The 26,892-nt window shown below is 34.0% G+C and overlaps 6 protein-coding genes across 8 annotated transcripts; 2 read left to right on the top strand and 4 right to left on the bottom strand.

The window, feature by feature from the left end:
* Window positions 1-478: 478 nt before the first annotated feature.
* LOC111781402 lies at window positions 479-3,024 on the bottom strand. Its single transcript, XM_023661963.1, has 2 exons — window positions 2,792-3,024; window positions 479-2,317 (listed from the first exon to the last, which is right to left on the bottom strand). The coding sequence occupies exon 2, from the start codon at window positions 2,182-2,184 to the stop codon at window positions 676-678; it is 1,509 nt and encodes a 502-aa protein (XP_023517731.1). The 5' UTR covers window positions 2,185-2,317; window positions 2,792-3,024; the 3' UTR covers window positions 479-675.
* A 4,029-nt stretch (window positions 3,025-7,053) lies between these two features.
* Window positions 7,054-8,885, top strand: LOC111780995 (dof zinc finger protein DOF2.4-like). Its single transcript, XM_023661387.1, has 3 exons — window positions 7,054-7,096; window positions 7,166-7,442; window positions 8,412-8,885. Exons 1-3 carry the CDS (start codon window positions 7,067-7,069, stop codon window positions 8,717-8,719), a joined length of 615 nt encoding a protein of 204 aa, XP_023517155.1. The 5' UTR covers window positions 7,054-7,066; the 3' UTR covers window positions 8,720-8,885.
* A 1,472-nt stretch (window positions 8,886-10,357) lies between these two features.
* LOC111780996 lies at window positions 10,358-14,306 on the bottom strand. 2 transcript variants are annotated; one of them, XM_023661390.1, is made up of 7 exons: window positions 13,991-14,306; window positions 13,519-13,588; window positions 12,086-12,235; window positions 11,923-11,996; window positions 11,537-11,655; window positions 10,861-10,944; window positions 10,358-10,732 (listed from the first exon to the last, which is right to left on the bottom strand). In XM_023661390.1, the coding sequence occupies exons 2-7, from the start codon at window positions 13,523-13,525 to the stop codon at window positions 10,636-10,638; spliced, it is 531 nt and encodes a 176-aa protein (XP_023517158.1). In that variant the 5' UTR covers window positions 13,526-13,588; window positions 13,991-14,306; the 3' UTR covers window positions 10,358-10,635. The 2 variants fall into 2 exon arrangements, with proteins under 2 accessions (XP_023517158.1, XP_023517156.1); XM_023661388.1 differs by having other exon boundaries at window positions 14,113-14,295.
* A 2,225-nt stretch (window positions 14,307-16,531) lies between these two features.
* LOC111781771 (putative E3 ubiquitin-protein ligase XBAT31) lies at window positions 16,532-19,493 on the top strand. The gene is made up of 8 exons (XM_023662464.1): window positions 16,532-16,926; window positions 17,001-17,060; window positions 17,147-17,218; window positions 17,312-17,433; window positions 17,511-17,651; window positions 17,727-17,834; window positions 17,934-18,192; window positions 18,786-19,493. The coding sequence occupies exons 1-8, from the start codon at window positions 16,747-16,749 to the stop codon at window positions 19,173-19,175; spliced, it is 1,332 nt and encodes a 443-aa protein (XP_023518232.1). The 5' UTR covers window positions 16,532-16,746; the 3' UTR covers window positions 19,176-19,493.
* Window positions 19,494-21,170: 1,677 nt separating this feature from the next.
* Window positions 21,171-22,626, bottom strand: LOC111781890. 2 transcript variants are annotated; one of them, XM_023662619.1, is made up of 4 exons: window positions 22,392-22,626; window positions 22,221-22,310; window positions 21,976-22,122; window positions 21,171-21,721 (listed from the first exon to the last, which is right to left on the bottom strand). In XM_023662619.1, exons 1-4 carry the CDS (start codon window positions 22,476-22,478, stop codon window positions 21,392-21,394), a joined length of 654 nt encoding a protein of 217 aa, XP_023518387.1. In that variant the 5' UTR covers window positions 22,479-22,626; the 3' UTR covers window positions 21,171-21,391. The 2 variants fall into 2 exon arrangements, with proteins under 2 accessions (XP_023518387.1, XP_023518388.1); XM_023662620.1 differs by having other exon boundaries at window positions 22,446-22,506.
* A 3,050-nt stretch (window positions 22,627-25,676) lies between these two features.
* On the bottom strand, window positions 25,677-26,584 carry LOC111782239. The gene is made up of 2 exons (XM_023663072.1): window positions 26,475-26,584; window positions 25,677-26,372 (listed from the first exon to the last, which is right to left on the bottom strand). Exons 1-2 carry the CDS (start codon window positions 26,582-26,584, stop codon window positions 25,964-25,966), a joined length of 519 nt encoding a protein of 172 aa, XP_023518840.1. The 3' UTR covers window positions 25,677-25,963.
* Window positions 26,585-26,892: the final 308 nt, after the last annotated feature.

Below are 26,892 nucleotides of genomic sequence, written 5' to 3'. Positions count from 1 at the left end.
CAATTTAAAAGTTTTGTAACCCTTAAAATGAATATGATTTATCAAATCGCACACCGAAAAAAAGAAAAAAAACCAAAAAAAAAAAAAATCAATTCCGAGGATTTTAAATTTTATTGGATCGAATCAAATCTTCTTTATGGATTTTATCTTTAATTTATTCAATTTCAGTCAATTGAGTTGAATTTTCCATTAATTTAAATGTCAATGAAGTGATAAGTTGATCTGGTATTCGCTTTTATTACAAGTTCCCATGGAAAAAGAATCAATGAAGATAAGTATAAGTCGTCAGATTTGAATATTATGCACTAAGAAGATATATAAACTGTAAGAACACCAACCAAATCATCGAGACGACTCGGAGTTGCAAATGGGTTCACGGGATCGACATAATCGTTTTCAATTACGGAAAAAATTTGGCTATAATCAAAACAACCAATGATATTTGTATAANAAAAAAAAAAAAAAAAAAAAAAAAAAAAAAAAAAAAAAAACAAATATAAGTTCATATCAATTTCTAAATATGAGACATACATTTAGTGAGCAAAGAATGACATAAGAAGCAAATACAAAAGTACATTATCAAAGAACACTAAAATGAAGCTTAGTTAGTAAACATTGAAGTGTGCCTACCTCACCTCCTCCAGTCACAACTGTTACTCATACAGATGACACATCTCAGGTTAACATAAGATCATTTCCTCCCAGGTGCGGCCGAAGGCAGACACGAACTTCATGTTCCTCAGGGCCGATGCGGAGCCTCGGCACCATAATCTCGAGCACAGATCCTGGACCGTCGTAGTATGCTTCTATATTAGCATCTTCAGGAATTCGAGTTGCTAGAGGGATCTCCCTTACAAATTCACCCGGGGGACAGTGTTCGGGGAATGGATCGGTGAGCTTGAATGTCCTATCATGTCTCTTGATGAACGGCATCCCCGACGTGCTCACACACGATACTTTTATGATCCCATGTGTCACAGTGTTCCTCCATGAAACTTTGACACTTTGAAGATCAACGAATGGTAAGCTGATGATGATCAAATAACCTTCTTCGTCCTCGTATATCGATTTAGCAGCTGTTACTGGTCCGTAAACATTCTTCATTACCCCGCTGAAATCGTTCAACCAATGTGGCTCATTCGGGTGGACTTCTATCTCGGAGATGCGATCGGTCGTGTGATTATTCACAGCCAAGTAGCAATCGTCGTCATTGCCATTCGAGAAGAAATCCTTCTTCCTCTTGCTGCTGACAGGCGATAAATCCATCCCGTCACAGTTCGCGTGGTTCGATGGCTGAGTTGACAAATTCAGTACAGATCCATTGAGCAGTTTTTTCGAATGAGAGTTCGAGGCGCTCTTAAGAGTCGGAGGCCTCTCGAGTTCAAAATCCGTGTTCGGAAGATTTCTCCATGAACTAAAGTCACTTGCCTCGGGAGGGATGGTGAAATTCAAATCCCTGCCTGTAAGCTCCACCCATCTCTTCCTATCTTCTTCATCAAGAACCATCAAATTCGGAGACGTAACAACTGTAACTCCATGAACACACTGAGGATTCGAGAGACCCCGATAGTGTTTCCGCTGCATTTTGTGAGATCGAACGAAACCTTTATCAACACTAAACGGAAAGGGGCGCTCACCTTGACGAGAATGACCGTTCATATAACTCCTAAGCTGCATTTTCCCCAATGCATTCTCAGGCCTCTCCTTAAACACCCACATATACATATTCTCCATATCATGTTGAACCATGAAGACATCCAAATTAAGATCAGACTTTTCAAACCCAGAAATCCCATTACTATCCCGGATAATCTTTGCCTTCGACTTATCGTTCATCACCGGCTTAACGTAGAAGCTAAAGAAAAACCAAGCACCCCAAATACAATCAACACGCTTCACGCATTTCCGCCCAACTTTTGGGACACTAAGGAAGCTCTCTGTCTCGTAAACCTGTGAACCAAGTCCAACATCTAAAATGTCACATGGATCAGAGCTCCAAGGCTGCTGGGGCGGGCTACGCTCGGCAGACAGTGGAAGATTGATATCGGGTGGGCGGGGAAGAACGATTTGACGATTCATTTCCAAATCCAATTCATCATGAGAAGAAGCACTGGAATCCATAGACAAAAGTGTGGAAGGGTGATGACTCTCCATTGAAAGAGCTGTAAGTCGAGAGCCTCCCATTTCAACTCATCATCTCCATTGAATCTGATGGGTTAAATACAGCCATTCCCACAAACACACAATATCTTATAAACAGCTGTGGCGGCTTATATCAATCAATCAATCCCCACAGTATCTTCCCTCCATCAAAACCCTAAGATTTATCAATGAAATAACACAAACCTCACAAACTCACAAGAAATTTAACACAAAAACACAAAGAAACATAAACCATATCGAAAGAAAATTCCCAGAAAGTGGGAGAAGGAACAAAACAGAACAGAATAGAACAGAACAGAGGCAAGGAGGTGAATTATTATACAGAAAAAACACAAATCCCTAAATAAGAAAAAGATTTCACAGACGCTATAGAAACACAATATCTAGCCCTAATCCTAAAATCTCTTGATATCCCCCACACATAGGAGGAAAACATCGAATCAAACCCATCAAATCCTTCCAAATTCGTCAAAATTTCCAGAAATTAGCTCTGTTTTCCGATTTCTCACATCGAAACAAACCGAGCCATATGAACAAATCAAGAAACAAAGTAATTCGTAGAGCTAGAGAAGAACAACCATTGAGTGAGGAAGAACACAAAATGGAATTGGATCTTCAATGAGAGTACCTTTTGGTAAGAACATCAGGGAATCGAGAAGACGAGTGAGCTCCATAACCAAAAATGATGCAAGTCTTCATCAAATCATCATAAACCATCGCTCTAACAACCACCACTACAAGAACTGGTAATGAATTTTGTTCTTCGCCCTCAAGAACAAAAGGGGGGAAAGAAAAGGGAGAGGAAAAATTGATGGGAAAGTGAAGGTGTGTGAACAGAAGAAGAGAACAGAGGCGTGAAGGAGCATCTTATTATAAAGAGGGGCCTTCGCGGGTTAAGCCCTTCACTGGATGATACCCAAAACCAAAACGTTGTTGCCTCGCTGTTTCTTGACGGTCACGGTCACGGTCACGGTAACGGCGACGAAATGTCAAAACTTTCACATTCCAACACACGGCGTTATGTGTAATTCCATTTTCCTGTAGTTTTCAACCTTTTTGGATCTCACTCTATAATACACTCGCCCGCACCTGATTTTTCCCCATAGATTTTATTATTATTACTATATATTTCTTTTTTTAAAAATTAAATTATTTTTTTTTAACGTTTTCTAAAGCGTGTGGATGTTTAGAAATTATAATTTTAAGGTATTATCTTTCCTTTTTATTATATATCTTTTTAATTTCGTGAAATTGACATTTCATTAAAATTATGGGGTTTTTTTTTTTTAATTATTGAATTTGAAATTTTTTTAAATGGGCTCAAAGGTGATTTCGTGCTTTATTTATATATAAAACAATTAAAATATATATTTATATTTTTTTCCATTTCTTAAAAACTATTTAATTAAAATATCTTGCCAATTAAATTTTCAATATTTAAATATTTGTTTCTTATCTCTTCAAAAAGAGATGTATAGGTAGGGGCCTAGAGAGGGTTGTCTTATCCATGCTCCTAAAAAATCATTCATCATTTTTTTTTATAATTAAAAAAATAACAATTTTTTTTTGTTTGTTCTTACACAAATAATATTGATAAATAAATTAAAAATAAATAAAATAAAAATAAAAACCAAACCCATAATTGAGATAGAATAATAATAAAACCCGAGAAAAAAAGTAAATTTATTTATTTATTTTTTTATTGTTAACGATTGAACGACACCAAGAACACGAAAATTTCTCCCAATTTTAAACCCATATTTAATTATTATTTTTATTAAAATAATGTTGCTTTTTAGCCTACCCATTCATGTGCCAACATGGGACAATGAAATAAGGGTTTTGAACATTCCTAGGTAGGTGCCCTCATATTTGAATGTGAGATATTTTTATTAATAAAATGATAAAAAGGGGAACGAAAATTAAATAAATAAATCACAAGTGGGACATATTGGGCCGGGTGTTAGATTGAATTTGGGCCTTGATTCTATTTTCAGCCCAATGGGTCAACAGGCCCAATGCAAAATCTGTATTAGTTCACGTATAGGATTTTTTTTAATTAAATAATTGCAGAGTGAAAAAAATCCATTAAAATAGATTATTAGTTTGTTTGGTAATATTTAAAAATTGTAAGGCTTAAAATAAGCCAAAATGTTTTTTCTTAATATGATAAATAATTTAAAATAAATAAATATTTTAAAAGCAGTTAATTGCAAATGGAGGTTGGATGCAATTGGAAGTGAACTTGAAAAAAGGGGGGAATAATTAAATATTTAAAGATAATTAGTGGCATAAAAAGAAAATTAAAAGTACAAAAATATCTTAATTAATATTAGATATGTATAGTTGAACTCCAAACTTCCTTTTTGTTGGGAGTGGATCAAAAACAACAAATATCTAATATACTAAAATAATATAATTTTTAAATAATAATTATTTTTTAAAATTAAATATAATATTCTCCTTTTACATTTAATTATTACAAGTAAATTAATCCATCATCGACCTTAATTCGTCATATTTCTATAATTAAAGTACTATGGATTATTTAATGATTTTTCATATATATATAAAAATAAAAAGAGAAAACTAAAAATTTCTCCTTTTTTATTATCTAATTTTGTTTAAATTATATTAAATGGGATATTAAGTTTAAAATTTGAGTTTAGTCCCCTATTTAATAACTTATTAGAAAGAAAACCCCCCAATATGTTGGATTCCTACTTATAGCCCAAGTCCAAAAGGCTATAAGATTTATGCATGGACGGATTGATTCGGATGGAATCATATCTTTTCCAACTCAAAATATCTCATTGGTACAGATATTTTTATTTATTTATTTATTTAATTTATTTAATTTATTTTTTACTTTTTATTTCCCTTTTTTCAGTCTAAGACAGTCAAGTTAGTAATTTATATTTCCATATGCTAAAAATAACTTTATTTCTTCCAAGTGGAAAATATTTTTTAAAACCCATGTTGGTCTTTGAATTGAAATAAAATAGAGTTTTTTTAGTGGCACGCTTTTAGCTTCAATGTGAACGTTTTAGCTTTTAAAAGCTAAGTAGGGAACAACAAGGGGGAGAAGGGAGTTTCGGGAACAAAGCCCTCAAATTTCAAAGTTAAGTATTAAGGGTTTTGAGGTGCAAGTCAAACCACTCCACGTTGGTCAAAAGAAAGAGGAAGACCTGATATGAAAACAGAGTCGTGTGATAGGAGAGAGTATACTTTTGAACTCTGAGAGCGAGACCCCAAAAAAGTTCAAGAAACTATGAAGAACGGTAAACTCAATAGAGTTTGGACAAAACTATGACAATGAATGAGGGTTTCTGTATCTTTGATCCTTAAAGAAGACCTATTTAACACGCGCGATAACTATTTAAACCTTATGTTCTACAAACTCCCATCTAAATTTTGAAAGAAAAAATAATTTTTAAAATTTATAAACTAAAATTCATCCCTATAAATAAATATCGGGTATTTTCGTCCGAAGCTAATTAAAAAAAATTAAAAAAATTGGTTTAAACATCTTTATAATATCCAACAGGTTTAGGTAATAAGCTCTTCAAACTATTGGGCCAGAAGATGATTTTTTTAGATATTTTTAGACAATTAATTGTATTAAATTTTACCTCAAATTCTTAATTTCACAAAAAAATCACCTTAATTATATTTAATTTGGTGAGAAAATGATTTATTTTTTTTAATTATTGGGTAGAAATTATAATAATTGTGTATATTCAAAATATAATATACATATACATACATGATACATACATACATCTATGTATCATGTATGTATATTTATTCTTTATATATATTATTATTTCATGTATGGCGGTGCCCATGTGGTGGAACGTACGACAAACAGCTTTTCATAATATGTCCATGCAAAAATTGAAAAATATATATTTAGAATTTCATGTGACGCAAATTAATTTTTCTTCTAAATTATATAATACTATAAAAAAAAACATATAAACTTGAAAGCTAACATTTCAAGGGATAATTTAGTAATATCCATGGTCTAGAATTGTAAATAGTTTACCTCGTAACATTCAAAGGATAATTTAGTCATTTTCATAGTCTAGAATTGTAAATTAAATTTACATTATAACATTTCAAGGAATAATTTAGTAATTTTCACAGTCTAAAATTGTGTAACATTTGAAGGGATAATTTTATAATTTTAATAGTCTAAAATTGTAAATTAAGTTTACATGGTAACATTTTAAGGGATAATTTAGTAATTTTCATAGTCTAAGTTTACATTTCAAGGGATAATTTCATAATTTTCAGTCTAGAATTGTAAATTAAGTTTACATTATAATATTTCAAGGGATAATTTCGTAATTTTCATAGTTTAGAATTGTAAATTAAGTTTACATCATAACATTTTAAGGGATAATTTAGTAATTTTCATAATCTAGAATGGTAAATTAAGTTTACATTAGAACCTTTCCCGGGATAATTTAGTAATTTAAATTAAGTTTACATTAGAACATATCTTAATTTATTTAATCATAAACTAAATATTTTATAGTTAAAAAAATGCATAAATTAAAGAAAATAGAATGTTTGATTCTCTTTAATGAAACAAAGATCCATGAAATATTATTCCTTACAATAATTAGTCTATTGAACAATTATTATTATTATTATTATTATTATATGGAAAAAAAAAAACATCCACATGACCCATGTGTGATAAAGGTTCATTTGGTCGGGTCCATCTCCTTTTGTAAGAGCTTTGAAGCACTTTAATTTTGAGTTAAATTATTATTTTTTAATTTAGTTCATATAATTAATTTTTCATTAAAACCCTAAAATGTAATGAAATTTTCTCTCTCCCCTCCCACCCTCTTTCTCTCTCTAAAAAACCCATCAATTTTTTTGAAGAACAATGCCATTTCCATCAAATTTTGAAGAACAGGTAACCATTTCATTTCTTAATTTCTTCCCTACAAAATTTTATTAATTTAAGACTTGTTTTGGTTTTCAGACGGTGTCGCCGCCGCCGGCGCTGCCGCAAGGGCGGCCTGAGTCGATGACGGATCCGGCACGGCTGAAGTGCCCGAGATGTGAATCAAGAAACACCAAGTTTTGTTACTTCAACAACTATAGCCTGTCTCAACCCCGCCACTTCTGTAAGACCTGCCGCCGGTACTGGACCAGAGGCGGCGCTCTCAGAAGCGTCCCGGTAGGCGGTGGCTACCGCCGGAATGCGTCCAAATCTCCGGTTAACTCCCCATGCCAATCCTCTACTACTGCTGCAGCTGGTAATCATATCAACTCATGAAAAGCTTAATTCTTTTATTAAATCACCATTTCTATTTTTTTTTATTATTATTTTTTTTAATTTTAGGATGTTTTTCACTTTTTAGACCAACTTTTTACCTCAATTTATTAAGATATTTTATATTTTTTTTAGGAAAAATAAATTTATCCATTAAAAAATTTGGTTGGGAGCCCGATTTCTACAAAAATAAATAGATAATTTTATGGGGATGAAAAATGAAATAGGAGGTGGGGACAAGGACGGGAAAACTTTTTCGTCTCTATCTCGCCCCGTGGACATCTCTAGGTATAATGACCTAAATTTTCTATTTAACCTAAGACCGGTACTGTACACATATCATGAACCTAGCTATGTAATTTCAACTAAGCCTAAATCGATAGAATTAGAGATCCCACATCGATTGGGGAGGAGAACGAGCATTTCTTATAAAGGTGTGGAACCTCTCACTAGCAAACTTGTTTTAACGACCTAAGCCCACCGCTAGCAGATATTGTCTTTCGGGTTTTCCCTCAAGGCTTTAAAATGCGTCTACTACGGAAATGTTTCCACACCCTTAATTCTTCGTTCTCCTCCGCAATCGATGTGGGGTCTCTAATTTTATCGATGTAGGCTTAGTTGAAATTATGTAGGATCATGATATGTGTACAATACCGGTCTTAGGTTAAGTAGAAAATTTAGAGTCGTTACACCTAGAGATGTCCACGAGGCAAGATAGAGACGAAAAAGCCTTCCTGTCCTTGTCCCCACCTCCTATTTCATTTTTCATCCTCACAAAATTATCTATTTATTATTGTAGGAATCGGGTTCCCGACGATTATTAAAAACTTGAATATACCGTCTGTAATTTTCGAGAATAATCAGTCGAGATTTGAGCGTTTGATACTCGTTACATCGTTTTAACTAGTTAAACTATACTTGAAAACCGATGAACTAACGTAGTTTTGAGCAGGAGAAGGAATGAGATTAAATTACAATGCGATTAGTACACAAAATGAAGGAGTCAAGGGTTCAAGTTATCCCATTGGGATGGCCAACTTTTTAGGGTTGGATCAACATCAATGGCGGCCACAACAGCTTCAGCTTCACCAATTGCAACCAGCTCGGTTGCTCGGAAATAATGTCGTCGAGGCATCGTCGAGCTATAACATGGTCGGGCAACAAAAGGTTAAGGAGGGGAAGCCATTGTGGGGAGTTGTTGCAGGAAGTGATCGCCATTGTTGGACAGCTTTTAATCCTTCATCTTCTTCCCATTCTTAAATATAAGAGAGTTTTATGTTTTTTTTTTCTTTCTTAAGCTTAGGTTTTATTTTTGTAAGCAAATTAGGGTTTCATGTTGAACAACTCTTTTTAGTAGTTTTTATAAGTGATGAATGTTGTCTAAAATTTTTAATTAGAGAAAATGAAATATTCAATTTTATATTTACATTAAAGAAAAAAAAAACATTTTATAAATAATTTCTATTTAAAAAATATAAAACACTCTAATAACTTTTAATAATATTTCACCACGGAGAATATAATATAATATTCTTTTTAACATCATTTCTAAAAATTAAAATGTAGTACGAGCACTTTATATTTATTTATTTATTAAGTAAATAAATATATAATACGGTAGTTTTATACCTTAGTTTCTATACATATTAGGGAATATAATCTCCGCTACTAACTCATTTTAGCTAATTGAAAGANTTTTTTTTTTTTTTTTTTTTTTTTTTTTTTTTTTGCTCCCTCTTTTGTTTTTTTGTCTAAACGAGAATTTTCAATCCTGTTAGAGGTAGTTCTACACTGAATTCTAGCTCCAAACTCGATTCGTGGTTAAATGGGTAATTTAATATGATTGAAATTATTTGCATTAAAAATTAAAAAAGAAAAAAAAATTGGTCATAAAATTTGGTTTTTGAAAATGATTGACATTAAATATTGATTTCATAAACGATGAATGTGATTATTAGGTTTGAGAAGCGAAAAAAGAGAGAAAAAAAGGGGATAAATTTAAAAAGTAATTAATGAATGGGTAACTCAAAAGCCTAAAGTTTGTCAGGTTGGGTAACACTAAAAGCAAAAGCCACTGATTTTGGCAAAAAAACAATGCACCTGAAATTTATTTTCTTGGCTTCAGTGCTTTTTTTTTTTTTTTTTTTTTTTTTAACTTAATTTATCTCTATTGGGTTAAAATTAGCCCTCTGAATTAAAATGATTTTAGGTGATTTTAAAGGCCTAAATTAAAGTTTTTTTAAAATATAATTTAATCGAATAAAATATAGTTTAAGAAAATTAAATTTAATATGAGAATTAAATTAAATCATTTGAAAGTAAATAAAATAGGGTTTTTTTTTTAAAAAAAAGTAAATAATAGAATGAATGGAATCGTAAAAAATAGTTTTGAATTTTTCTATTCATTTAAAATATATTCATATTTTCAAAAGTTGCAATATTACTGTGGATAATATTATTTTTACACATTTTTTTATATAATAAAAAAATTATTAAAAACCACCCGTAAGCTGATTTTTCATTTAATTTTTACTAAGTAATTTTTTTAAAAGAGAATTTTGAAATAAATAATAGTTTTTAAGGGTTTTTCTTTTTTATATATATAATTTGGCTTTAAATAAAAAATGATGTGAATGAGTTTGAAAAAGAATGTAAATAAACGAATAAGAATGGGACACGTAAGAAAGTCAAAAAGAAGGAATTTGTGGAAAGAGAATGTCGGAAACTTTTCAGTGATATCGACGCGTCATAGTGGGTTGTGCTTTACACGCATCACGAAAAGAAAAGACAAAACTATCTTTTAACCCCACGCTCCATTCCACTGATTTGAACACACACGACACGCGCTTTCACGCCATATCGATTTCAACACGTGGATAAATTCATAAATCATGATAATTAATCAATATTTCCCGATCTCTTATAAATATCTATTATTAAAGTAACAAAGAAAGCTAATTTTCTGAGTCTGCCCATGATTACATAATTAACACAGTCATCTTTCATTAGCCAATAGCTTCTTTTTATGCCAAGAAAATTGTAAAACGACGCCGTATCAGACTAATTAGAGCCTAAAACTCAACCCCTTGTTTGTATTCATTTCAGAAGAATCATTGTTCATTGAGCCTTTAAGAACGAAATGGGAAGAAGCCTGGTATCTGAATCAAGCACTTACATTAAAAGAACCATCTTTTGGAAGTCGACGTTTTCTCCGCTGCTGGCTTATCGTCTCTCCTGTTCTCGATTCCTTGCTTTAAAGATTCCAGCCTTTTCCTGCATGAAAATGGATGCAAGACAGCGGTTAACGTCGATACTTACCGAGTTACTGAAATCGGTTTAATTGGTAGTTAAAAATGTAGACTGAAGTGACACTGAGTGATGAAACAGAAGATCAAGATTACTTGGTGTCGGTGAGTCGACCGTGTAAACTCCATCTTTGACGGAATCCTTCGATGCCCTCAACTCCACTAGCAAGAATCAAATGTCTGCAGATCAAAAGGATATATGAGGGAAAGTTAGGGACGTGAAACAGAACACTATTGCAATCGAGTTACATAAGGGAAACGTGAACTCGACTAGAATCCATTCTATTAACTCACAAAACAGTAGGTAAAAAGGAGGAAGGATAAGGTATTCTCCTTGTAAAGCTTTCTGTAGACAGTTTACAAAAATCCTCTTCAATTGGCTTGAATCAAGAAAGATGAGTAATTGCGAGAGAATTGATAACGAAACCCATCTAGCATCCAAGAACAAAACAAGATCCTCAATTTCTCATCCCAATCAAGGGTCAATCTTCAAAAGTACGAGGGTTCGTTTCTAATCACCACATCCAATCGACTTTGTTCTTGAGATAGTGACCCGAAAGATATGTAGCGAGGTATCCTTGAAAAAATTTCTTGATATATATAATCAACCTCGTAATCTTTAAGAAACGCAGGGGGAATTATTTTGGACCGAAGATCAACCAGTTTGACGAAGCTAATGTATAAATTCAGCAAGAGGAAATAAAATCTACCACAAGATTCAGAATCGACAATAATGGTCGGTAACTGTAATTGCTGGAGAGTGCTAGCATACCTCTCCAATGACGTTACTTCTGATTCAAGTTGCGTAGCCCTTTCCTTTGCTGCATCTAGAGGCATTGATGACCCTAATTTTCTTTCGCTATCTTGAAGCCGTTGTCTTAGTTCTCTATCCTACAATTTATTTATGCAGTCAAATAATTAGGAAGGTGTCATTAAAGAAGCAAGGGAACAAAATATAATGGGAGATGAGGAATCAACCCAAAAGAATATCAAAGGGATTATGGAAAGTTTTTCCACAATTCTAGAAATAAGAACTGAGTTCTAGCTGTTTATTCAATTTAATGGATTCCCAGCACCCAGCAGCCCTCAACTGAACAATTCTAGAAATAAGAAAAGACTGGCATCTCAAATTTGAATTTCAATAAGTTTTAGTGTTACCCGTTTTTCGGCACACTGTCGATAAACAGCTATTTCATCTTGACAAAAAGGTTCGATATCATTGATTTGCAAGCCTATAAAGAAAAATTGGAAAGCAAGCTTAACTTCTATAAGAAGAGCTAATAAAAGATAATGACAACTACTAATAAAGAACAAAACTTACATAAAAAGAGATTCCTCAATATACCATCACATAAATCAACACCTTCAAGCACATGAGATGCTATTTCAGGTGGAATGATAGGTGATGGTGGCCCCATCATTAAATCATCACCAACCAAGATGGTTTCTTCCATGGTTGGTTGCGAGTCGACTGTAGCCAAAATGGTGAAGATTAGTCAACTATAGTCTGTTTCAGCTCAAACAAATTCAATTACCAAGTTAAACAATCTTTGGACTTCTATTTATACTTTTGCAAGTAACAACAGAGGATTGGATATTTAATTAGACGTGCATAGGAAAATTAAGAAAAGTAAAAAACTTGAAAGAGGAGTCTAAAATCCAAAAAAGTTATTGTCCCAAAGCAGCTCATGAAATTGAATCACGTGGCTGCAATTGTTTGATCGAAAATGAAAACTTATGATTTTTTAGTTCAATATTTCCTTTTGCACTCGAACATGTGCAAAATCAAACAGCAAATGAGTCTCAAATACATATTGGATGAAAATCTAAAGGCAAACAAAGGGTCTCCAAATTTAAATTTTAATGTAGCTAGTAGTTTTGATCATGCTGCTGCCGGTGCTGGTGGATTTCTTTTGTATGTGACTGGATTCCGATCGGAACAAGGCTGACAGTGGGGAAGGAGGAAAAAGAAAACTTGGACAACAAACAGAATCAACCTTTCTCAAATGGGATTGTTATTGTGCAACAATAATAAGGAAACATTCTCTAGGATAATAAACACATTGAAACCAACAACATATGTGTTCCTTATTATTTTTAGAAAGATAATACGTGAGATCCCACATCTGTTGGAGGGGGGAACAAAGCATTCCTTATAAGGGTGTGAAAATCTCTCCCTAGTAGATGCGTTTTAAAACTTTGAGGGAAAACCTGGAAGGGAAAACTCAAAGAGGACAATATCTACTAGCGGTGGGCTTGGGTTGTTACAAATGGTATCAAAGTTAGACACCAGGCGGTGAGCCAACGAGGATGTTGGGCCCCCAAGGGGGGTGGATTATGAGATCCCACATCGGTTGGAGAGGAGAACGAAACATTTCTTATAAGGGTGTAGAAAACTCTCTCTAGTGAACACGTTTTAAAACCTTGAGGGGAAGCCCGGAAGAGAAAGCTCAAAGAGGACAATATCGGCTAGCGGTGAACTTGGGTTGTTACATACTACCTTTTTATTCCATTTACAACAGTGAATACATTATCCAACGGTCAACAAGAGATTGGGCCACTGAATTATGGGAGTAAACAAAAATGAGCATTCAGCACTATCCCAGCACAGACACTCACAGAAACAAAAGTTCAGAAAACAGAGGCTAGCGGTAAATCCTTCTGCCCGCCCCTCCTCAAATGAAGTTGCTCAAGCAAACTCTTTACCAAAGAGAACAGTCACTAATTATTGATAGAGTACAATTGTCAACTTACCATCCATGATTGCTCTCCTGTTACTTCACCAACAAATGCAAGGTTTCAAATGTACGAAGACTTGAAGGCCCTAAATACAAAGAAGCAAACACTGAGACGNAAAAAAAAAAAAAAAAAAAAAAAAAAAAAAAAAGTTAAACAAGGGCATGGAACAATACTTCAACCATAAAACTATGAATGCCTCAAAACATCTCTAAATTTCATTTAAGCTCATTCTAGAGCTAAAATTTTAAAACCCTCATAAATTAAACGTTGCCTGAAACTAATTAAACCCCAAAATCCGGCATGAGAAAAGAAGTAAACCATATAAGAAACCGAAAAATCTAATACTAGAATATATATTTAACAGTTCAATTCAGTAGAAAATGAGGCAATATGAGCTACAAATCTCAGAATCAGCTACCGAAATAACACCGTGATTAACCAGATTCTGATCAGTTAAAAAAGGGGCTCATTAAAAGTTGAAGCAAACCTCTGAAGACCAAAACGCGACTGACGAAGAAAGTGAGGTACTATGAGTTACAATCCACAGAATCAGTTGCCGAAAGAACTCCGTTAATCACCAGATTCTGATGAGATAAAGATGAATCGAACCTGTTAAGTCTTGAAATCGGAGTGATCCACAAGACCAGTCGGGCTCGCTTCAGCAGAGTAGATATAAGGAGGTCTTAAGGCGTCAATAAACGAGCGGTTTCGTGAGAGAGGCGGATAGAAAAGGTGCAAGGTTCTGGCAATGGCGCTTCCAAGTTTGAAGAGAGTGGTGCAGATGTGTGCACCGCGGAGTTCTGCTAACGCTGAGAGATGGAGAGCAGTCCATTTTGGGCTTGGGCTGTCCTAAAGAGATTTGGGCTGGGCTGCAGAGAAAGAGGAAATAATAATCCAAAACTGCAAGTGTAAGATAGATTTAGGTTAAGATTTTTCAACTTTGATTGAAGACAAAAAAAAAAAAAAAAAAAAAAAAAAAAAAAAAAAAAAAAAAAAAAAAAAAAAAAAAAAAAAAAAAAAAAAAAAAAAAAAAAAAAAAAAANATATATATATATATATATATATATATATATATATATATATATATATTTATTTATTTATAAAATATATTGATTTATTATAATTTTTTTAATAAAGATTATTTTGAAAAATTAAAAGTTTAAAATAATTAGTTTTTAAAGAGAATAATACACGAAAAGATTACCCGCGGGAATCCGATTCCCACAAATCATACGTGGAAAATTTTCACTCTGATTTCCACAAAAATAAACGAAAAATTTTACGAGATGAGCAATGAAATAGATGGCAGGGACATCTCTACTTCTCCAGCAACCAAGATTTTGGTGGATTTCCACGTCTCTAAAGATGAGAGGAAAGTATCTATATAATTTTTTTAATTATAAGAAATATGAATTGAATTCAATATATTTATGAAAGTTGGTCAGTGTAATGATGAAATAAAATTGGATACTTCTCCCAAAAGAGAATAGAAAGTTAGAAAATTGAGTAGATTTGTAGCAATCCTATGCCAAATTCTTAATAACACCAAAAATCTATTTAATGATTCCTAGTTCAAACATTTATTGTTTTGTCATCTCACTCATGGATCATCGTCGATTTAGTTTAACTGTTCTAAACTTATTTCTTATTCCATCCATAATTAGGTCGGGTAATACGACGACAATGTTGATTTTACAATTCAAATACTTAGCAGCGAGCCTAACTTAACAGTAATTGATACACATTCTTCGATTGAATATGATATTCAAATTCTCATACTCAACACTAATATCTCGATAAAGCAAGATTGAAAAAATCTCAATCATCGAATTTAACTCGTTTTCGTGATTTAAAAGCAAGATATTAAAGTAAAAGCTCGTTATTCTTTTCTTGTTTATATTTGTAAATCCTTTTATCCTTAAGGATTCAAAGTTTAAGTATTGAATTGTTTTCCACTTTTGAGTCAACTTTGCTATTCTATTCCACTTGACAAATATTTACTTGCAACCACCAAAAAGTGTATAATTCTTTTTTATAATTAGCGTTTTGTATCAATTTAGTCTTAAATTTCGATCAATATAATAAAGTATTATTATAATTTATATATTCATATAATCGAGAATATTTTTGTAATTTTGAAGATACAAATTTATGGGTTTGATGGAATGTATATAAACAATATTATAAATAAAATATTAAAAGTCGATATAAAGTAATATTTGGTCTTATATATTAAGTGTTTTAGCTATGCTTCACGTGTAGTAAGTATAAAGTAAAGTATAACACGATATTCACTTCTAGTTAAGTTTTAACCAACCTTTTGTCCATGGTTAGTTACGTAATGTTTTGAAAAGCGTTTGTTTATTGCAACTTAACATTCTAGAAGCGTCATTTAGTACTATATTTTTTTGTAACATAAATCTTAAGCTAACACTCTCTTGGTGGACAAGACTAACATATCATGCAGTGTCGAGACAAACATATTTAGTGATGTGGAATGGTCAGCTACTACTTGACTACATAAGAGTGCGAGACAATGTGTTAGCTGATCCCGATTGAGCTAGATAATAGAAATTGTTCATTAGAGCAAGCATGACGACCACTAACTCTCTCTGGGTTGACGAGATTAACATATCATGTAGTATCAAGACTGACATGTTTGGTGATGTGGAATGGTCGAACAACTACTTGACTACATAAGAGTGTGAGATAGTGTGTTAGCTCATCCCGATCGAGATAGATAATAGAAATTGTTTATTAGAGTAAGCATGACGGTGGCTGAAATATCTGTAGGTGGAAAATCAAAATATTCCAATTATTATATATATATATATATAATCCTTACCGTAAAAGCTTAACTTCACCAACCAGCCTAATTCTTTTGAAACTTTAGAAAAAGAAAGAGAAAAAACAAAAACAAATTGAGATTAAATTAATAATTAATTAACTTTAATTTTGTCTTTTTTTTTTGTTAATTAAATTACAAAAATACACGGCAGTCGGATTCGTTGGGGAATGGGTCAGATTCCGACACCAATGGTCATAAATTTCACACAATAAGGTCAAGCAGCCGAAGAAGGCCAACTCCTCCACGATTTTCTCCACAAGAAATTCCCCTTTCACATTCAGCGTTTACCAACAGCAAAGCCCAACTCCGGTCAGCCTCCGCAGGCGGTGGCGCGTGAATCAGTTGCTGGGTACTTCTTCTCCATGAACTGACGGCGTAACCCACCTGGAGAGCTGATGGGTCAAGGGCTGAGCTGCGGCGAACACCATGAAAATGGGCTGTTCCGAGCTGTGCAAAATGGGGATTCGGAGCTCGTTCTGACTATGCTGGAGGCTGATCCAACTATGTTGGAACTCACCACTCCTCGTACTAAAATGTCTGTTCTTCACATCGCCGCTGCTTATGGTCAGATCGAGGTGGGTCTTGATTCCTTCTCTTTTGTTCTTTCTTTTCTTGATTTGTGAATGATTATTTGGGCATTTGTTATCAGATTCTTAATATGCTCTTGGATCGGTCTGTGAATCCTGATGTGTTGAATCGCAATAAACAGGTAATGATTTCATCTAATCGCTAAGAACATTTAATCCATTTTGTTTGCACTTTGAATCTAATTTGATTTGGATTTGATGAACTTAGACCCCATTAATGCTGGCTACGATGAACGGGAAGATATCTTGTGTGCAGAGATTGATTGAAGCAGGAGCAAATGTTTGTGTCCTAATTTGTATGATTTATTGAATGTTCTTGGCGTATGCTTGTTTCAATTACATAACAATGTGTTTATTCATATGATATCAATAGATTTTGATGTTTGATTCTCTAAATCGACGAACCTGCCTGCATTATGCTGCTTATTTTGGCCACTCTGATTGCTTAGAAGCTATAATTTCTGCTGCTCATTCAGCTCCTGTTGCAGCTACTTGGTTAGTTCTTATCCCCATAGATCTTGTTTTTTCGTGTTTTGATGCGTTATTTACCTTGAATTGGATGTCGTCGACAGGGGGTTTATTAGATATGTGAATATTCGAGACGGAGGAGGTGCTACTCCGTTGCATATAGCTGCACGACAACGACAGCCACGGTGCATTCGGATACTTTTGGCGAATGGGGCTCTTGTTTGTGCTTCAACTTGTGCTTATGGGTAGATATTAAGCTGATTGTGATATTGATTGTGTTTGTATGAGCTGATGAGCTGATCTTTCATGACAATTTGCAGCTATCCTGGGAGTTCGCCTCTTCATCTAGCTGCTCGAAGTGGTTCGTTAGAATGCGTTCGAGAATTGCTTGCGTGGGGAGCTGAAAGATTACAAGTGGATTCAGCTGGGTAAGCTCTAGCATGTTATATGAATCATGAACTTGTGGATCAAATATGATTATGAATACTCGATCTTAATTGCTCGAACTTGTTAATACATGTTTGTAGGAGAATACCTTACTCGATCGCTATGAAACGGAAGAATCGAGCGTGTGCAGCGTTACTGAATCCTTCAGCAGCAGAGCCTCTTGTTTGGCCATCAAAATTTAAATTCATCAATGAGCTAAATGAAGAGGCAAAAGCTCTGCTAGAGAGGGCCTTAGTGGAAGCAAACATGGAGAGGGAGAAGGCCATATTGAAGGAGAGTTCCTACTCATCTCCGTCTCCGTTACAATCCGATGTTGAGTTGGATGATGCAGAATCTGAGGTAATAACGGTTTTTCCGCTCGGACTTTCATGCTTTTGAGGTAATATCATTTAAGATCCCACCGCTAGAAAATATTGTCTTCTTTGGGATTTCCCTTTCGGGTTTCCTCTCATGGTTTTTAAAACGTGTCTGTTAGGGAGATGTTTCCACACCCTTATAAAGAATGTTTCGTTCTCCTCCCCATCCGATATGAGATCTCAGAATCCACCCTCTTTCAGGGCTAGTGTCTTTGCTGACACTCGTTCCCTTCTCCAATCAGTGTGGGACCCCCCAATCTACCCCTCTTCAGGGCCCAGCATCCCTTCTTAGTCTCCTCGCTAAGCTGACACATTGCCCAGTGTCTGGCTTTGATACCATTTGTAACAATCCAAGCCCACCGCTAGCAGATATTATTCTCTTTGGCCTTTCCTCTCGAGGTTTTTAAAATGCGTAAGCTAGGGAGATGGTTCCACACCCTTATAAAGAATGTTTCGTTCTCCTCCCCAACCGATGTGGGATTTCACAATGACTTTCATTGAGTGAAACATACTGATGTAGTTTCCTCAAACTGGACATATTCTGATTCTTATTTGCTCATCGAAACTTTCAAACAGGGGTGCGACGTCGAGTTATGCTGCATATGCTTCGAACAGGCCTGTACTTTAGAGGTCCATCCATGTGGTCATCAAATGTGTGCCCATTGCACTCTAGCCTTATGCTGCTACAAGAAGCAAAACACCTCGAGCACTTGTCCCACCGCCCCGCTTTGCCCGTTTTGTCGAAGCAGCATTACTCAACTACTCGTGGCAAAGACCAAGGTGGCTGATAATCAAGAATCTGAAGTTAGTTCATCGAAACCAAGGCGGTCGAGGAAGTCGAATTTCAGTGAGGGTAGCAGTAGCTTCAAGAGCTTATCAGCTTTAGGTTCATTTGGGAAGATTGGTAGCCACAGTACAGGACGGTTTTCGGTTGAATGTGGCGAGGACGTCGATAAGAGTTTCTAAGTAGCATCTTCCGCTCGGAATCTTCTTCGACAGTCAATGTAACAAAGTCTTGGATATGGTAGAATACCAATGGTTATGTTCACTACACGTATAAAATCTACTTGAACGTCTAAGAAGCACGGCGACAAGCGTTGTTCGTACGATTCGATCATCTTAAGTAAGTATAAGGTGGTCGAGTATGTCGTTACTGAGTCAGGTATGCTTGGTGAGTACTTTGTTATGTTTTTGAGTTGTAATAAAGCTTCATAAATTGGTCAATAATTAGCTGTTTCCTTTACCATAATATTTATTTTAGGTCCCTCAAAAATATTTCTTCCACTTTTCATTTGAGTCCCTAAATTCTTAAGAATTCAATAAGTGCCCTTTTTGACTTTTAAAATTCGAATTTTGTTTAAATATTTTTAGTTGTTATGTCACCTTCTTTGAATAATAATAATAATAAAAGTGTTGTTGTCATGTCATGTCATGAAAGTGAGCAATCAGATGATAATTTTTTAATACTTTTTAAATAAAAAATAACATTTTTAATAATTAATATGTTTATTTGAAGTTTGAGATTTTAAAAATACATGTTAATAATTATTGTTCTAATTATGTTATTTAAGAAACTAACCTCAAAAAGTAAATCATAATTATAAATATAAGAGTCATTAATAATGAAACCAATTTTTATTAATGACAACATTAACACATAGCGATGTTCCACGTTGGCTGGAGAGGAGAACAAAACACCATTTATAAGTGTGTGAAAACCTTCAACGCGTTTTAAAGCATTGAGGGTAAGAAGTCCCAGGGAGGGGAAAGTTATTATGTAATAATTTAATTTATATTTAAAAAAAAAAAAATCTATCAAAACTAAAGGTTAGTTTTTATTATTTAATGATTTAGATTTTTTTTTTAATTTATAAATATATTGGATCTTTAATTAATTTATTAATGCCTTGGGTAAGAAATCACACTAAATTTTAAAGTACCCAAAAAAAAAAAAATTAAATTGTTATAAAAACATCTCTGTCATCGTTAAAATTTGGATGAAAAACATTATATTTTTATTAATATTTTAAACCTATAATTTAAAAAAATATCTAAATTTGGATATCAAATGAATTAAGTATTTTTATTTAAATCGGCCAAATAATTATATTCCAAAGTCGTGCAAACATTATCCTTGTGGGATTAGCTCTTCCAGCGGCGTAGACGGCAAAAGTTGACCGCTATGAGTCAACTTTCTGAAAATATGTATATTAAAAAGAGGTCACAACCTTTCCTTTTTTTTCATATGAAATATAAATTTATTTGATTTTTTTAAAAGTATATATACATATATATTGTTTTTAAAATTTGGTTATATAATGAAAATATAGATTGAATGTTGATGTCGAATCTATAAATGTTATTACCATACTTATATACTAGATACAGTATATAAATGATAAAGAACGATTAAAAATTAAATATTCAAACAATCATTTAAACGTAAAATATCACAAATTTAATATTTTTAATTGGTTGATGAAAGGATCAATCTTAGACTTAAATTACAAATGAGAAATTAAACTTAGTAAAAAGAAAATTATATGAAACGTGTATAATGTTGTTGATATTATTTATAATTAACTCAAATATTAAATTTCTTCGATCATCCCATCCCATCATGTGAGAGATACACAATTTAAATAATGGAAGATTCAATATTTAAAAATTTCTAGCAAGTTGAATCCGTTCATTTGCGGGCAGCAGTTGACAATTATTTAAATTTTTTTTTAATTTTAAAAAAATTAAACTTAAAAATACTACTTCCCTTTTTAATCTACCTTTTACCTATGATTGAAATCAAAATCAACCTAAAGTTTTGGAAAACTAGAAAATTTATTATCCTTCTCTTTAAAACAGGACATAAAAACTTTTCTTTAGAAAGTTCTCTCAATCCCTCCCCTACTCCTAATTTAAACCGTCTATATTCACATTAACTTTTTTTAGTAAACTTTTTGGGAGTGTACGAAATTTTGAATGTACCATTCTAAAGAAAATAGTACCTAACAATTACCTCGTTTGGCCTACATTTAGATTAACTAGAATTTTCATATTCCGAATTTAAATGAACAGAACCCACAAAGTAACACTCTCCATCCGAATATGCACAAAAAGAGAGAAGAAACGAAAATAACCAAACTAGAAAATGAAGGGTCCCAAGTACCTCACTTAAAGAGAGTGTTTCAGCTGGCCAACAAATTATTGGGACGTGGCCGCCCTTGCATCATTGCTCTCAGCTGGTTCCTCCGGCAATTACCGGCGGTTCTCCTCCTTTCCGCTTCCAGAAAGTGAGCCAGCGAGTGAGTTCTGGTGACGCTCACAGCGTCGGTGCTTAGTTTACAGCAAAGAGAAAACAACCATGGCTTGGACTTGAAGTCGTTCTTTCTGTATCCTCCTAAGCTGGTTTCTGTGCTTCCCACTCTTGATGATCTTCTCGAGAGCTCCACGATGTCAGAACCGCTTATTAGACTACCTCCACTGATGCTTTTAGCATGGAGGAATGACCCACTTGACTGCAATCAATCGGAACACAAAGCGGGAGAAGTTAAAAGACAAATTGTGACCATTTACAACACAAAAAGTGCAGAGAAAAGGGGAGAAGATGGTTGGGAGAGGGAGTCCTATATTCACAAATTTAGGGGATGAGCATACCTTTATTATAAGTAAGTAATACATTTACATTAATACGAGGCTTTTTGGCGAAGCGGACACTATTATACTATTGTGTAGATTCGTGATTACTACGAAAAAAACAAGACGAACATACCTGAGAATCAAGATCTGAAGAGTCCGTGAAGGAGATTGGAGATCCAGTGGGCAAAGTGTTGAAGGAGATTGATCCGGAAAAGTCCCGGTTTTCCAGCAATCCAACTCTAGCATTTAGTAGTCTTAATCCCAAAGGCCACCCGTCGTCCTGGTTTAGAAATCAATTCTCACTTAAAAAAATTCAGCTCATTATTCAGAAGTATACAAAGTAAAGAAACTCGGAGACAGAGAGAGAGAGAGAGAGACCTGTTGAGCCATCAATACGCTGGACCTCCTAAGCGCTGGCTGAGACCGAGGTGTTTGATTTGATATACTAGGAGACGCCAAAGGCGGTGGCTGCAGGCGAGGAAAATGTTAAGAAGAAAAACATTGAATTCAAATCATTAGAGAACAGACAGTAAGAAAGAGAGGGGTTGCCATTTGTTTCGAGCATTTTCTGATTGGCAGGGAAAAAGGGATGATAGAAAAGACCACAATGAGACTACTTTCGTACTGCAGTGACATCAGAGGCCCACAAACTCGACAGAAGGCCAGGGCAACGTCTATTCCCTGTTTTCATATTATGAACTGGAATTTCAGTCACTTCATTAAGCTAGAGAACAGTGAGATATCCAATTACCCATATTCAGTCAATTCATATGAAGATGAACTGGAAGAAAATGGTAGAATTGAGATAAATTTAACATGGAGAAGATAATGTTTGGAATAAAAACCAAGTTCAGATTCGATGCTGAGAGGAAAAAAGCAGATAGAAAAGAACAGAAAAAAAATAACAAAAGGAAATCGATAGAATCGCCCAAAAAAAACTAAAGAAACTGAAATGACGTTTTTATCCTTAAAATCAATAAATATTAACGCCCACAAATTAAATTTTTTTTTTATAAATAAACAATGAAAATGGAGGGGACCTTTTTCTTTTTGGAAGTCTATTCCATGCTCCATGTTCATGTAAATGCAACTCCAAATGTCGACAAAAAGGGAAGTTTTACGGTAGATGGAGAGGCCAAAGCAAGTCTCGTATCCCAATGATTCTCCAATAGCAGGGACAGAGTACAACCATCAGCAATGGGCAGGCATCTCTCCTCGTCCGTCGTGGTGGCCGAGTAAAGAAAAGGTCAGTAGCATCAATCTGTGGTGTGGCACCCTGTAGCCTGCAAGCAGCAGACATGAGCAGAAGCATAGAGAATCAAAGGAATAGTAAACATCATACAAATATCGGATAAACTATGATAAGGACCTCAAATTAACACCTCATACACTACCAGCGGTCAGAGATTGAGCAAATCAAGAGAATAATTCTTTTGCCTTTTCCTTTTCACGTCTTTTATAAATGGTTCTTACCCTTTAGCTTTCACTTTCTTGTTCGGTTTAAGCCCTGCAGTATGGGAAACTAGTATATCAAATCAATGGTGCGTATATTATCTGATTCCAAAGAAGAACTACTTTACAAGCTTGTTTATTTCGCCTCTTCTAATCATTATATGGGTTGTAAAGACCTCGATTCTTAACGCATTTCCAAGGAGGCATAAGCCTCTTATGGTCCAAAGAAGGTATAAGTCTTGAGGCTAAATGTTGGAATCATACTTTGAGCAAGTCCCAAAATACAAGCCTTAAAAGCCTTCTAAAACATTGATTAAAGAAACAACTGATGCTGCCACTTAGTTTTGTACATGTAGAAATGACTATAGAAAGATTCCATGAGACAATTATGCATATACAAACTTGTTATCTAATGTAACTATAGCATTTAAAAGACAGAACACACAAAATCCACCATAAAGTAAAGTAATCCCTTTTACTAGTAATAGATTGAATTGCCCCAACAAATGTCTTAACATTCCATATACAAAGAAATTTTAATATATAGTTTAAAAAGGAACAAATTAATATTATTCATTTAATCATTACACAATAATAGGTTTATTGGGAGATGTAAACCTATGGTCAAACAAGGCATACCATTAGGTTATGGAGCATGCTGTAGTTTACTCAATTATATAGTAAAATTATATATAGTAAATGACATATAAAGTAATAATCATATATAGTAAGTAATTGTATATAGTAAAAAGTTATATCTAGTAAAACTACATGTGATACATACTTATATATAATAGATGACTATACCTAATAAACTATATATAGTAAATCGAATTATATATATACCTTGTACATACTTATACTCATCAATATAAAGTTTAACCCAATATTCCTCTTTGCATTTTCTCTCTATTCCTTACATTTATTGCGTGTTGTTGTGTGGTCCTAACACATACATGTCAATGTTAAATGTTAGAGTTTTATCTAAAATTTATTTAGAATGGAGCTTTAAGTAAGCTTCAAAACCCTTTTAAAACATTGATTGGAAAATCACCACTGATACTGCCACTTGATTTTATACAAATAGAAGTGACTTCTTGGAAAGATTCCATCAGACAATGCTACATAAACCAAACTTGACACCTGACGTAACTACTTCATTTTTTTTAAAAATAACTTACCAAATCCACCACAAAGCAAAGTGGGCCCCTCCTGAAGGCTTCTCATCAAGCGAATAAAAAAATCACATATTTCAGCTTGTTGCATTCCGTGGTAGCCAGTTCACCAAAATCAGGACAAATTCATTAAAAAAGGTCACTATGTGGAGTCTTTTTTTTTTAATCTAATTTGGCTCCACGTTTGTCATGTAGAGTTTTTTACAAATCGAAATGGGACAAGTTATGTTCATCAAGTAATTTGAATTAATTGTGTATACGGCTCTAAAGACTGATCATATTTATGGCTCCCAAGTTAATCAGGTCTCTCCAAAACTAAAGAGGTGCAAAAAGATCATAACCATCAGACTAGCTAATCCTAAAATTACTAACTATTGTATTACTCCAACTATAACTCACTACCCATATGAATGTTTTTACCCTCTTAAAAGCCATCTAAGTCCCAGAATTAGTATCTCTTTTTCTATTCTAATAATTTGAAAAGTAAATAAAATTTTATGCTTTGGTATTCAATCCCCGTTCTACTTCACAAATTCTCACAGAGAATGATCACAAAGAGCAATAGTATTATTCAATCAGTGATCAAAGATGATAGAAGTTATATATACTTCTGGGTTCTATCAACAAAACAGTAATACAACTAATTAAACCTTATATCATAAGTCTTAACCACCTCAGTTTACCTAACTCTAGCAGAACTTTAGTCATAAACAGCCAGAAAGTTAAAACAGATCTCTCTGGAATTTTTATGCTGGCTTGAAAAGAAGGGGGGAAATCTACCATGCTAAACACTCATACAAGAATGATCTTTCCATGCGAGAATATCTTTTCTCTCATGCCAATGCAGAACTCTCAAAGTACAACTAATTTTAGGACAACTAAAAAATTACTTAACAAAATGATCATACAATAAGGCGCAGTTCAATTTTACTTGACAAAGTTTGGTTCATTTTCTTAAAGGATCATACTCATAGTAAAATGTTATCGGTTCATCAAAATAGCGCTAAAATGTTAATGATAATTGTTCTTCTTCATGTAATGAATGTATGACATTAACATGTAAAAATGGCAATCCAGAAGCATCAGAAGGGGAAAGCAAGGTACCAGTATTGCGCCTTCTGATACCTTCAAAGGGCGTGGCCACAGGTAGCCTCAGAGATGCGTGCCGTCGCATGCTATCCTTCTACTTGACCGCAAATCTCCGCGGATCCCTCCGAATCAGTCCTCTCGGCCGATAATTACAATCCAGCACGGATTTTGTGCTTTGATAGAGTCCCTGGTAGAGAAATGCGTTTCCAGATTTTGCAAGGCAAATTATGTGATATTAAATGGCCAGGGGATTTCAAGATTGGGATGAAGAATTCATCTCAGACCAAGAGAGGGCCCTTTGTATGACTACAAAATGCAAATAAACAGAAACAAGCCTCCGATCTTCTTTATCTCTATCCAGTTTTGTACATTCCTACATTTGTTAGTTAATATTTCAATTTCAGTTCATAATTCGAACAGTACCAACGCAGTCTGCTCAAATTTTTGAAACGGAGTAGAGAATTTAACATCTCCTTCTTCATCATTTTCTGTGAGATTATCAGAGTCATTACCGAGATTAACAGTATTAATTTTCCCCTTTCCGACCGTCGAATCATCCATCAACATCCTCAATTCAGCGACGGGCCACTCAAAATCCCTAACCTCTCTCTTTACCGTCATCTTAGGAACCTTCTGCGCTCGACTGATCTTCGAAGAAACCGCAGAGAGAAGAACCGGATCCAAGTAATCTTCGAGTTTCCTCTTCCTACTCGCAGTTTCTCCTTCTTTTGCTTCTCGTTTACGATAAAGCCCCATGGCATTCGCCTCGAACTGCGATGAATTTCGACCTTGAACATCTTTGCCGCGAGAAAACCTGGAAATAAACATGAGAAATTCTAGAAGTTCAGGTCTCAAGGAGATTAAAAAACATTACTAGTGAAATTAATGGAGAAATAAGTAGAATATCGAGATTGACGGCGTCGGAGGTGGAGAGTGAATCGACGACGGTCGAAGCAGCCGTCTCTGTATGTCTTCAACGGTTGCGCGAGGACTAAAACCTCCATCTCCTCCTCCGCCGACCTCCATTTTTCCTTCCCGCCAAAATTTATCTCACTGTTCCTTTTGTTTTGAAAGCACTAACTAATTGCTTGTTCTTCAAGCGATCAGATGCAACGAAATAATAAAAATTAAAATTAAAAATTAAAGTAACTAAATCAATTTTTTTTTTTTTTAAGTAAAAAGTTTAAATCTAAAATGATAATTGATATCTCAAAAATAGACTTAAAATTTTCATTTTTATTTTCAAACTATTAAAATAATATTTGTTTATTTTTGTTACGAAATTTTTAATCCTCACTTTTACAACAAAAAAAAAAAAAAAAAAAAAAAAAAAA

The sequence above is a fragment of the Cucurbita pepo genome, chromosome LG19, assembly GCF_002806865.2.
Source record: "Cucurbita pepo subsp. pepo cultivar mu-cu-16 chromosome LG19, ASM280686v2, whole genome shotgun sequence".
NCBI lineage: Eukaryota > Viridiplantae > Streptophyta > Magnoliopsida > Cucurbitales > Cucurbitaceae > Cucurbita > Cucurbita pepo.
This window is presented reverse-complemented; position numbering and strand designations above follow the sequence as displayed.